This window comes from Panthera tigris, chromosome B4 (assembly GCF_018350195.1).
Source record: "Panthera tigris isolate Pti1 chromosome B4, P.tigris_Pti1_mat1.1, whole genome shotgun sequence".
Taxonomy (NCBI): Eukaryota; Metazoa; Chordata; class Mammalia; order Carnivora; family Felidae; genus Panthera; species Panthera tigris.
The window spans coordinates 106801288-106813788 of NC_056666.1; the positions used below are offsets into that span (position 1 = coordinate 106801288).

Sequence of the window (12501 nt, forward strand, 5' to 3'; positions counted from 1 at the left end):
TAAGAAGTGTCACACTACCTGATTTCAAGACTTTCAGACTTGGCCTGAAACTTACAACATTGACCCTCTGGAATTTATAGATATATTCTGTATTTATTATAATAGATTATATATTATTTATTATAATAATAATAAATACTATTATTTAATAATATAATAAATTACATATAATTTATTATAAGGAACTAGTTCATTTGATTATAGTGGCTAAGAAGTCCCATGGGCTGCATGCTGGAGAGCCAGGAGAGTCTGGGAGCATAGTTCCAGTCGGAGCTGAAGGCCTGAGAACCAGGAGAACCGATGGTATAGGTTCTAGTCTAAGTCTATATGCCTGATGGCTCAAAGGGCTGATAGTGTCAGATCCAGTCCAAGTTTAAAGGCCTAAGAACCAGACATGCCAATTGTGTAAGTTCTGGTCTCAAGAGAAGACAGACAGTCCAGCTCCATCTGTCAAACAGAGAGAGTGAATTCTCCCTTCCTCCGCTTTTCTGTCCTATTTAGGCCCTCAGTGGATTAGGTGATGCCAGAGAGGACAATCTGGTATACTTTGTCCACCCATTCATATGCTAACATCATCCAGAAGCACCCTCACAGACACATTCAGAAGTAATGATTAACCAATTGTCTAGGTACTATATGGCCTAGTCAAGTCGTTAAGTGAAATTAACCATCATGGTAGTCATCTGTAAAAAATAATTAAATTGAACAGTGTAATTAGAAAACGAATAAAGGGCTTGAATAGATACTTCATCTAAGAGGCTTTTTAGAGAGAAATAAGCACATGAAAAGATGTTAAACATTGTTAATCACTAGGAAAATTGTTAAAGTGACTATATAATATTAATATTAATATCTTCATAAGGTCTGTGGTTTAGTAATGGTATGGTACCAACGTAAATTTCCTGGTTTTATGAATCCCCCTTGCTTATATATCATTGGGCAAACTGGCTGGAAGTTATACAGGGAACTCTCAGTACCAATTTTTACAACTTCTGTAGGAATTTTAAGTTACTTCAACATAAAAATTTTGAAAATGATTGAGCTTCATGTTTAAAGTCTGTGCCTTTCATTACATGTAAATTATAGCTGTATAAACCATTTAAAGTGTCTTCCATGCCCACATATGTTATATAATGAGGCCTCTGCCTCATATGAGAAAGGGGGTTTGTGCAATTATGATAATGTCTATAAATGGAGGGGTAAAATAAATGAACCAAATCTAGATCTTACAAATATAATAGTGAAAAATAAGCAAGTTGCAGAAAATAATATTCTAAAATTTTTGAATACTTTTATAAGATAGGTTATAAGTGAACTTTGCTTTATATATTTTATTTCTCTTGGGGTGGCTTAGTCAGCTAAGCAGCTGACGATATCAGCTCAGGTCATAATCTAACAGTTTGTGGGTTTGAGTCCCACATTGGGCTCTGTGCTGACAGTGTGGAGCCTGCTTAGAATTCTGTCCCCCTCTCTCTCTTCCCCTCCCCCATTTGCTATCTCTCTCTCAAAATAAACTTAAAAAAATAAATTTTATATCTCTTGTTATGTTATTTAAAAAAATATTTATTTATTTATTTATTTTGAGAGAGAGAGAGAGAGAGAGAGAGAGAGACAGAGAGAGACAGAGAGAGCTAGCAGGGGGAGGAGCAGAGAGAGAGAAGAACGAGAATCCCAAGCAGGCTCTCTGATAGCAGGCACTGATAATGTGGGCTCCATCTCATGAACCCTGAGATCATGACCTGAGCCAAAATCAAGAGCCACACACTTAACTGACTGAGCACCCTTATTTCTCTTTTAAAAAATGATCTAGGGGTGCCTGGGTGGCTCAGTTGGTTGAGCCTCTGACTCTCTGTTTCGGTTCAGGTCATGGTCTCATGGTTTCACAGGTTCAAGCTCCACATGAGACTCTGCATTGACAACTCAGAGTTTGCTTGGCATTCTCTCTCCTTCTCTCTCTGCCCCTCCCCCACTTGTGCTGCCTCTGTCTCTCTCAAAATAAATAAACTTAACATCTAGATAATAAGGAAAAAATATTTTTATGTGTGCAGTTTAGTATGTCTTAACTTATAATATGTTAAAAATAAATATTTAATAAAATATTGTTTATGAAAAAAAGAAGAAAGAGGAATTCCCTGTTCTTTATTAGATGTGAGAGATTCTCTGTTTGTAATTAATTTGCATGAGTTGGAGGTGAATCAGGCTCCAGATGCTTAGAAGTAGTGTTCAAAAGGAGCTCCTGGGTTACTCAGCCTGTTAAGCATTGGACTTTGGCTCAGGTCATGATCTCACTGTTCTTGAGTTTGAGCCCCATGTCCGGCTCTGTGCTGACAGCTCAGAGCCTGGAGCCTGTGTCTCCCTCTCTCTCTGCCCCTTTCCCGCTTGTGCTCTGTCTCTGTCTCTCTCTCAAAAATAAACATCATTAATTTTTTTTAAAAGTCATGTTCAAATATTCATGCTCCTCATTTTATTGTGAAAATATGGAGAAAAAAATGTTACAAATCTTGCAGGTAGGGGCCACATAAATGCACCCAGTTCAGAAAACAAAGACGTATGAGAGTTTTGCAAAATTACTATTTAAAAAATATTTGCCATTGAATTGCACATAAGAATATTCTTATCTAACCTTGACTCAAAACAGTTCATTGTGTTATAACCATACAAAGTGTCTAATATTACAGTGTTTTAGAATTAAGTATACATTTTTTTTGTAGAATAAGAAAATCATGGGCAGTCATATTCAGTTTTTAAGTATATCCATTCTGCATGATATAGAAGAAAATAAATAGAGAAATAATAAAGGTCAGTTAAAGGAAGAATAATGTTCAATTTAAAAGGCAATGTTTTCAGAAAGAGAATCTGAATATTAATGCATATGTGGCTCTCAGATGCACTGCTGGACCTTTCACTAACCCCTTTATAAAACATGGGTTTGTATTTTAAGCTGCCACGTGGCACTATTGTGAAATTGTGTATTCCTGTTAAGTTTCACTTCTAAATTTGATTCCTTGTTATAATCTGACCCAGTTAGTAACTGACATTAATTGTTTTCTTCTTTGGAAGAAACAATCTTTTGGGTGTTAATGGTTAGATGGTAATGGGATTTATGGAAGGCATGTGTTCACACATATTTTCTTGACATGTAGGTATGATCATATTTGGAGGATGGGTACGATTTCTTTTTTCTTTTAATTTTTTTAAAGTTATATATTTTTGAGAGAGAGAGAGATCAGGGGAGGGGCAGAAAGAGAGAGGGAGACACAGAATCCGAAACAGGCTCCAGGCTCCGAGTTGTCAGCACAAAGCCTGACACAGGGCTCGAACTCACGAACCGTGAGATCATGACCTAAGTTGAAGTCGGACGCTCAACCAACTGAGCCTTTTTTTTTTTTTTAATTTTTTTTTTTAGTGTTTAGGAGGGGGTATTTCTACTTTCTAAATAGGTATGTGAAATTATGTCATCAAATTGAAGCAAAGAAAACCTGGTTTTAAAATCTTGAATCTTGTAGTTAAAGCCTCCTTAGCTAGCAGGAGGGTCCTTAAGTGGTTAACATGTTTTTCCTTGTTTTTTAACTGATCTCACCAGAACTGTAGTATTGCATTGGTACTTCCCCCTTATTCCTAACTGGTTCTTTTTTTTAGTAAAGTTTTATTTGTTTATTTTTGAGAGAGAAAGAAAGAGAGGGAAAGAACAAGTGGGGGAGAGGCATAGAGAAAGGGGGACAGAGGATTCAAAGCAGGCTCCACGCAGACAGCAGAGAGCCTGATGATGTGGATCTCGAACCCACAAACCGGGAAATCATGACCTGAGCCGAAGGCAGCCACTTAACTGACAGAGCCACCCAGGTGCCCTATGACTGGTTCTTTCTAAGTCTTAGTACTGATGGAGCTATACTAATGGAAATATTAGATACATACTTTTGTACACTAATTGAAATAAATTTAGAAAGAATGTATAATATTTTTCATACCAATCACAGGTATAAATTAGAAGCCAATTGTTATTTATTTCATTTTGCAACAGTTTTCTACTGTGGTCTTTTGACAATGCAATTGTATCACTTAGCCGGGTACATCAAAAAGTGACTGACATAGAATGGTGTCTATTCATGCACATGAGAGTGCGAAGAAGTTGGGAGGGGTATGTAAAGGAAAAGTAAAAAGATCTGAATTTGAAAGAGAATGATCTTTAGATTCTATTTTCATGAGATTTTGTAGCCCATTATATGAGGATAGCTTTTTAAGCACAGTGATGGTTTTATGATATTAGTTTGCTCTATTTAAATTTGTCTCACATCAAACATTAAGGACAATGCTTTCTCATAGGAGTTCAAGCATCTTGTGGTTTGGGTTAAATCCTAGTTATTTTGAGGCTGCTTTCCTTTCCATCATGGCATTTTCCCTTACTTCAGGGCTGTATCCTGATAAATCTGTACTTAATAATATTAGACATTATGTAAAATAATATTCTATAGGCAAGAAGTGATTCTTTCAACTGTTAGGTTCAGTCCAAGGTAGTAATAAAAGTTCAAATGGTAATTTTAGATGAAATAAATTATTTAATTCTATGTCCTTAAAATAATATATCTTGAAATTTCTATATATTAATTACCCTTAAATTAGCCTTACTGCATAATATTTTTACCTTAGTAATAGTTTTAACGAGAAGGCAGAGATCTTTTATGACTTTGTAGTATACAACTATGGAATGAAAGGCATTTTGAGGAATATTATTGAGAAGACTAATACTTATAACTGGTGAAATACAAATATTGCAGAAAATAATCCAATCTGACATTTCTAACATTCAATTAAGAATTAAATAATATACTTGGTAAATAAGTGATGTTAAGCTGTTTCAAGTTTCACCAGTTGCCTTTAAGATTGATTTTCATCAAAATTACTGTACTAAAATGTTTTCTTTTGTTGTACAGACTCAAATAGCAAACCTCAATTTTAAAATCGGCTCTTATTTGCAAGAAATGCTTTGACATAGTGCATTTGTTCTGCCTGGGCACCAGTAAAGGATTGTGGTATCATTTTGAAGAAGGTTGTTTGACAGAGCCTGTTTGTTTATTTGGGGTAATGTGAGCTGCATTCAGAAAATGCCATATTTTGTTTCATGATTGTATACATTCTCTCCCATTGCTCCCAGGCAAGACTTGTAAGCAGAGAAGACACGGATTTAGACCTTTTTTCCATGACCAGTGGAAGTGCTTTGTCTGTAAAGAGAGAAAAAAAAAATCAGGCACACAGACACTCAGCGGGATCTTCAAGTAAGTTGTGGTTTCCTTCAGAATTAATTTAGAAATCACAAACGAATTGATGGAACATAATGCCAACAAGCATTCTGTTTTAGATAAGGGGTAGGCTGCCAGCAGCCAGAACTGCCTGAAAGTGTGTATTGGAAGTTTTTCTTTCTTTAAATGTCTTCTTTTGATATAAACCAAATTAAATCATTTCTAAAATTAACGGCATCAATTTTTATTTTAATTATAATTCTGTGACTCCATGTTCTACTTTCCTCACTTCCCATGAATATATTGAATTGTTTGATCATTTAGCTCTAAAAGAACTTTTAGGCTAATTGCAAAAAGTTGGATTTATATATCAAAGTAGTGTATTTTGGCCTTTTGTCACTGATATAAGAGATGTTATAGGTCACCTTAACTTTTAAAGGAAACTTTTAAAAATAACAGACTTTTAGATAATAATATTATCAAAACTGTCAAAACCATGCTTTGGACACTATTTCTTTCTTTTTCTTTTCTTTTTTTTAATGTTTATTGATTTTTGAGAGAGAGAGAGACAGAGCATGAGCAGAACAGAATCTGAAGCAGGCTCCAGGCTCTGAGCTGTCAGCACAGAGCCCGACGCGGGGCTCGAACCCACGAGCTGTGAAATCAGGATCTGAGCTGAAGTAGGATGCTCAACCGACTGAGCCACCCAGGTGCCCCTCGAGCCTATTTCTGTTGAATAGATAACAGTTCACATTTATTAATGATGAATTTTTACATTTGTTAACTTGACACACCCATCTGTTACCTTCAATATCATGATTTCAACAAGAGCTGCAGTACAGTTATTAACTGAAAAAAAATAAGCATTTAAAAATATCTATATCTTGTAATAATAAAGTCTAATTTTTTCAAACTCTTCATATACCATAGAGATTTTGAAATATCTTCTAAAATGTTTTAGTATATTAGTATAAAATATGTTTTATTTAGATATCATATTTTTTTAATTTCCCCAAAGTATAGTAAACCTCAGAAGTCCACACATTAACTCATACTTCATTATAAGCATTAAGTTTTTCTTGAAAAAGTTTTATTGCTCACTAGTACAATAGTTTTATAGATGCAAAATCAATACTTGATTGAATGTGAAAAACTCAACGATCCAGGTGGTGCTCTACAGACAAACAAAAGCTTAAAAATGATTCTCTTTCACTTTTTATCCAGGTACATGGCATTATTAGAGTCCAGTCATTTAAATCCATTAACATATGCAAGTTCATTTTGGTAAATTTTAATTTGGTTTTGAAATAATGATTTCAATATATCTAATTTAAAACTATTTTCCAGGATTCAAAGTTCTTAGAATGCCTGAATTTTCTTTACTTCATTATAGAATCTGGTCACAAAGGTTCTAGTCAATATGGTTAAGAAAGAAATTGGGGCGCCTGGGTGGCTCAGTCGGTTAAGCGTCCGACTTCAGCTCAGGTCACGATCTCGCGGTCCGTGAGTTCGAGCCCCACGTCCGGCTCTGGGCTGATGGCTCAGAGCCTGGAGCCTGCCTCTGATTCTGTGTCTCCCTCTCTCTCTGCCCCTCCACCGTTCATGCTCTGTCTCTCTCTGTCTCAAAAATAAATAAAACGTTAAAAAAAAATTTAAAAAAGAAAGAAATATTTTAGGTTTATTAACTAAGTAAAATTATATTATTGATCTAATATAAAATTTTTGCATTAACATAATCTGTTACATCAAATTTCAAAATAGATACAACATTTCAGAGGTAATCAACCTGTGTCACACATAATAATAAATGCTATCTTGATTTTAAGTACTGCATAGTATGAACTTATTATATATCACTTTGGAGCAGTAATACAAAGCCAAAAAAATTGCCTTGTCAAAGTCTCTATTCATAATATATCTTCTGACTATTAAAACATGAACAGCTCAATAAATCAGCAGCTATCCTAAAATCCTCTAGCTTTACCTTTCACTTATGTGACATCAAATCATAGATTCTAGAAAATACGAGATCATTATATAGATTTAACCTCTTTTTTTTAATAGTCTTATTTTCTTTTAAAATCTTAATTCCAGGATAGTTACCACACAGCGTTATATTAGTTTCAGATGTACAATATAGTGATTCAACAACACATTCTCTAAAGAACAAACTGTAATATGGCTATCCTCACTGATTCCAATTAGTTGTCAGTAAATAACATTATAGCGAACACTACTCATCACTAAATCTGTTCACTGACAATTAAGACAAACAACTTTAGAAAAATAGAGTTTTGATTAAATAACAGAATTATTATGAATAAAATAGCACATACTGAGTTATTGTAGCTACTAGTTTACTACAACATTTGTATAATATAATGGTGAAATGTAGGCTCCACCATCAGTCTGCCTGGAATTGTATCGTGACAATTTCCCCATCCTTAAAACGGGAATGAGAAGAGAATTACTGTATCTACCTTGAAGAGTTATTGTTAGGATAAAATGTATAGCATTTAAAATAATATCAGGCACAAAACAAGGGCTTAATAAATAGTCTTTATAATTGACACCTAAACATAGCCATAAAAAAAAAATCAATTGAAGTAAGATATTAACGTCACTGGGCACATGGGCTAACTAGCTCAGCTTATAAGAAACCTACTCTTAATAGTTACTTAACTAAAACACTTGGGGTAGCCTATTATCTGGGCACATGGGCTAACTAGCTCAGCTTATAAGAAACCTACTCTTAATAGTTACTTAACTAAAACACTTGGGGTAGGCTATTATCCATAGAACTCTTTTAACCATCAAAATCCTTGGGTAATAGGCCTCCATGGCCATGAGCCAACCACGTTCAGCTTTGGTATTTTGAAAGCTCTTTTTTCCTCAAGCTTTTCTCTCTCTCTTAAAAAACTTATCACCTTATTAAAACTAAAGCATTTCTTTTAGCTTTGCAAGCCCAAGCTAAGGAGTAGTTTATGGCTGCAGCTATAAAACTCTTTCAGCCTTTGAACTAGATATTTCTCTCTCAATATTGCTATAATATTTGTAACATGTATTCTGTAGCATCAGATAATTTCAGGTTTAAAATCCCAGTTCCACCATCACACATAAGTTGTGTGATCTTAACTCTAAGAACAAGTTGACTATCTGTAAGATGGGAACAGCAGTGTTTATCTCATAGAGTTTGGTGGGGAAGAAATGAGTAAAAATAAAGTAAAGCATGTGATACATTTCCTAGCATACAGTAAATACTTGCTGTTTGTATTGTTTTTGTCTTATGTTGCTGTTGCATAATTTTAAACAACTTTAAAGTAGAATTGCCTTCCTTTCCTGTGTCAAATAATACCAGAACCAGCTTCATGACAGTCATCTTAAGCAATGCTGTCAGAGAATTTCCTAAATTCTCTCTCCTTTCCCTTTTAGGTCTGACTGCTTTATTTTTTGTTTTGTTTTGTTTTGTTTTGTTTTTAATGTTTATTTATTATTGAGAGACAGAGAGAGAAAGAGCATGAGCATGGGAGGGGCAGAGGAGAGGGAGACACAGAATCTGAAGCAGGCTTCAGGCTCTGAGCTGTCAGCCTGATGTGGGCCTCGAAGTCACAAACTGAGAGATCATGACCTGAGCCAAAGTCGGACACTCAACCGACTGAGCCAACCAGGCGCCCCTGACTGCTTTCTTAAAAGAGGCCAAGGCAATCTTCTGCTACTTGGACTTCTAGCCTACCTTATGGTTTAAAAAAAGATGTAAGAGGTCACATTCTTTTTTTTTTTTTTTTAACGTTTTTATTTATTTTTGAGACAGGGAGAGACAGAGCATGAACGGGGAGGGTCAGAGAGAGAGGGAGACACAGAATCTGAAACAGGCTCCAGGTTCTGAGCAGTCAGCACAGAGCCCGACGCGGGGCTCGAACTCACGGACAGTGAGATCGTGACCTGAGCCGAAGTCGGACGCTTAACCGACTGAGCCACCCAGGCACCCCACATTCTTATTTTTTTTAATGCCATTTACAAAATGAGTATGAAAATAAATTCCTTCATTTAGACAATATTTAAACAAAATATTTGGTTTTCTTAAAAGATTTTGGTTTTCTCAATTAATTTTTCCACGTAATGCTTAAGATAAAGGATGCATTGCAGTAATAATAATTTTATTGCTGTAGTAATTTATAGCTTTACAAATTTATTTTCATTATCTTTTCTTATTTATAATGACTATTTATCTTTGACAACTAATATAAATAAGTCTCAGACTTTATTTAATTTGCCTTGGCCCAAAAAACTTAGCAAGGAAAAGCAGAAACTTGAACCCATCTTTTTGCTTTTTATTCTTCCGTGGACTAAAATATAATAGCTGAATTGTAAGAATAGACCACAATTAATGTAGTTCTTATTTATTCATTCAAGAGCCATCTGCTGAACGATCACTGCTCACTATGCACCTAGTTTAGGTTTTCAGATACCTCTTCCTAATCATCTTTCCACTTTCTAGGACATACTCCATTTTCAGAGTTAGCCAGGGATTGAAGATCCACAGTACCCCTATAATAGTGCATAATCAGCCCAAAGTCAAGTTCTTCTTTAGGCATATCTAAAGTCTTATGAGATGTAAGCCCTTTTAATATGATACTGAATTTTCTGAATATGAAAGAACCTATTTTTTACAAGCAAAGCAGCTAATATCATTAAAGTGTGTGAGAAAGGCTTCTTGGAGGCAAAATATTTGATTTGTACCTAGAATGACATTTGGGATGTAAATAATGAAAGAAGTGGAAGAAAGTCACCTTAACAAAAGTAAAAGATAAAATATGAATATATGTTCATTGAACTTTGAGGAGTCTCTCTGGACCAGAGTTTGCACATAGTAAAGTAATGCAAAATAAGATTGAATTAAAGATGAAGCCTAGGTTCAGGTAAGTTTGAAAAGCCCCTCAAAAAATTAAAAATAGAACTACCCTACAACCCAGCAATTGCACTACTAGGTATTTAGCCAAAAGATACAAAAATGCTGATTTGAAGGGGCACATGCACCCCAATGTTTATAGCAGCACTATCTACAGTAGTCAAATTATGGTAAGAGTCCAAATGTCCATCTACTTATGAATGGATAAAGAAGATGTGGTATATAAATACACACACACACACACACACACACACACACACACACACACACACCCACCCAATGGAATACTACTCAGCGATCAAAAAGATTGAAATCTTACCATTTGCAACAATGTGAATGGAACTAGAGTGCATTATACTAATTGTAATAAGTCAGACAGAGAAAGACACCCCTGCTGGAGGGGTGGTAGGTGGGAGGATGGGTTAAATGGGTGATGGGCATTAAGGAGTGCACTTGGGTGTGTTACATGCAAGTGATGAATCACTGGGTTCTACTCCTGAAACCAATACTACACTGTATGTTAACTAACTCAAATCTAAATTTAAAAAAATTAAAATTTTTTAACGTTTATTCATTTTTGAGAGAGAGAGAGAGCATAAGTTAGGGAGAGGCAGAGAGAGAGAGGGAGACAGAATCTGAAGCAGGCTCTAGGCTCTGAGCTGTCAGCACAGAGCCTGACACGGGGCTCAAGCTCACGGACCACAAGATTATGACCTGAGCTGAAGTTGGACACTTCACTGACTGAGCCAGGTGCCCCTAAATAAATAAGTTTTAAAAAAAGTAAAGTGGAGGAATTGGACTACCCTACTGGTAATGAGTAACTAACAACAATTTCTAAAAATACCTTAATGTTTTAGAAAGCTCAAGATCAGTTGAAGAAATGTAGTCTGAGCCACTTTTAAATTATACAGTGCCTCCAATATATTGGCAAAGTAATTTTACAGTTTTTATTAAAAAAGAATATTTTTGGTTATCAAAAGTAAAAAGTGAAATAGTTTACTAGATGTCAATATCCAATAATATGTGCAGATAGAGACTAAAGGTGATAGCTAACACAAAAGTAGATTCCAAAGATTACTAGTAAAGTTTACTCCAAATTTACTCTAAGCACATTCCATTACCACAATTTTTAATTTGCAAGTAAAGACTTATTAGCATGGTGTATATTCATGTATTTCTCTATGTATATATGCACATATATATGGATATCTAATTTGGTATTTAGCTGCAGTATATATACATAATATGCATTTTTAATCCTTCACTGAGTAAGTACTTAAACATTATTGCCTATATCGGTGGGTCATCATATAAACCATGCATCATGATCCAAGCACGTATATGCTTACAATGTACAAAGCACTATACAGGCCAATAAAAAAGCATAAAGATGGAGAGGTACAGACCTAGAAGAGCCAGCACAATATTGAAGGAAAACAAAGAACAAAATCCCTTTAATACTATAAAGGGGAATGCAAATTAAAACCATGAGATATCACTAAACACCTATTAAAATGGCCAAAATCCAGAACACTTACAATACCAAATGCTGGTAGGGATGTGGAGCAACAGGAACTCATTCCTTGCTGGTGGAAATGCAAAATGGTACAGCCATGTTGGAAGAGAGTTTGGTGGTTTCTTACAAAACTGAACATCTATTAATATGTCATCCAGCATTCGTGTTTCTTGATATTTACCCCAAAGGAATTGAAAATTTATGTCTACACAACACCTGTACATTGATGTTTATAGCAGCTTTATTCATAACTGTCAAAATTGGGAAGCAACCAAGTTGTCCTGTGGTAGGTGAATGTCTAAATAATCTGTGGTACATCCAGATAATGGCCTGTTATTTCGTGCTCAAAAGAAATGAGCTATGAAACCATGAAAAGACATGGAGGAAATTTAAGTGAATATTACTGAGTGAAAGAAGCCAATCTAAAAGGCTATACGTACTGTATGATTCCAACTTGAAAAGGGAAAACTATGGAAGGTATCATAGGTTGCTAGGGGTGGAGGGGAGAGGAGATGAACAGGTTGAGCACGGGGGATTTGAGGGGCAGCGAAAATACTCTGTGTGATATCATCATAATAATACATGTCATTCATTATACATTTTTCCTAAACCCATAAACTGTACAAAACCAAGAGTGTATTGTAATGTAAACTATGGACTTTGGGTGATTGTTTTGTGTCAGTCTACGTTCATCAGTTATAACAAAGGCATTGGGGGGATATTGTTAGAGAGGCTATGCATGTGTGGGGGCAAGGGGTATATGGAGAGTCTCTGTATCCTCCCCTGAATTTTGCTGTGAACCTGGAACAGCTTAATAAAAGGCAAGGGTGGGGGGTGGA

The 12501-nt window shown here is 35.3% G+C and overlaps 1 protein-coding gene across 8 annotated transcripts in view; it reads left to right on the forward strand.

Moving 5' to 3' along the window:
• Nucleotides 1-12501, forward strand: part of LRRIQ1 (leucine rich repeats and IQ motif containing 1) — a 207889-nt gene that overhangs the window by 180139 nt on the left and 15249 nt on the right. For 6 of the 8 annotated variants that reach the window (XM_015539066.2, XM_015539067.2, XM_015539068.2 and 3 more), the window contains one exon: nucleotides 5153-5273. In XM_015539066.2, the coding sequence (XP_015394552.1) occupies nucleotides 5153-5273 (121 nt within the window). Of the gene's footprint in view, nucleotides 1-4021; nucleotides 4130-5152; nucleotides 5677-12501 lie in introns of those variants that run through there. The other 2 variants (XM_042992827.1, XM_007085674.3) reach the window with 2 other exon arrangements.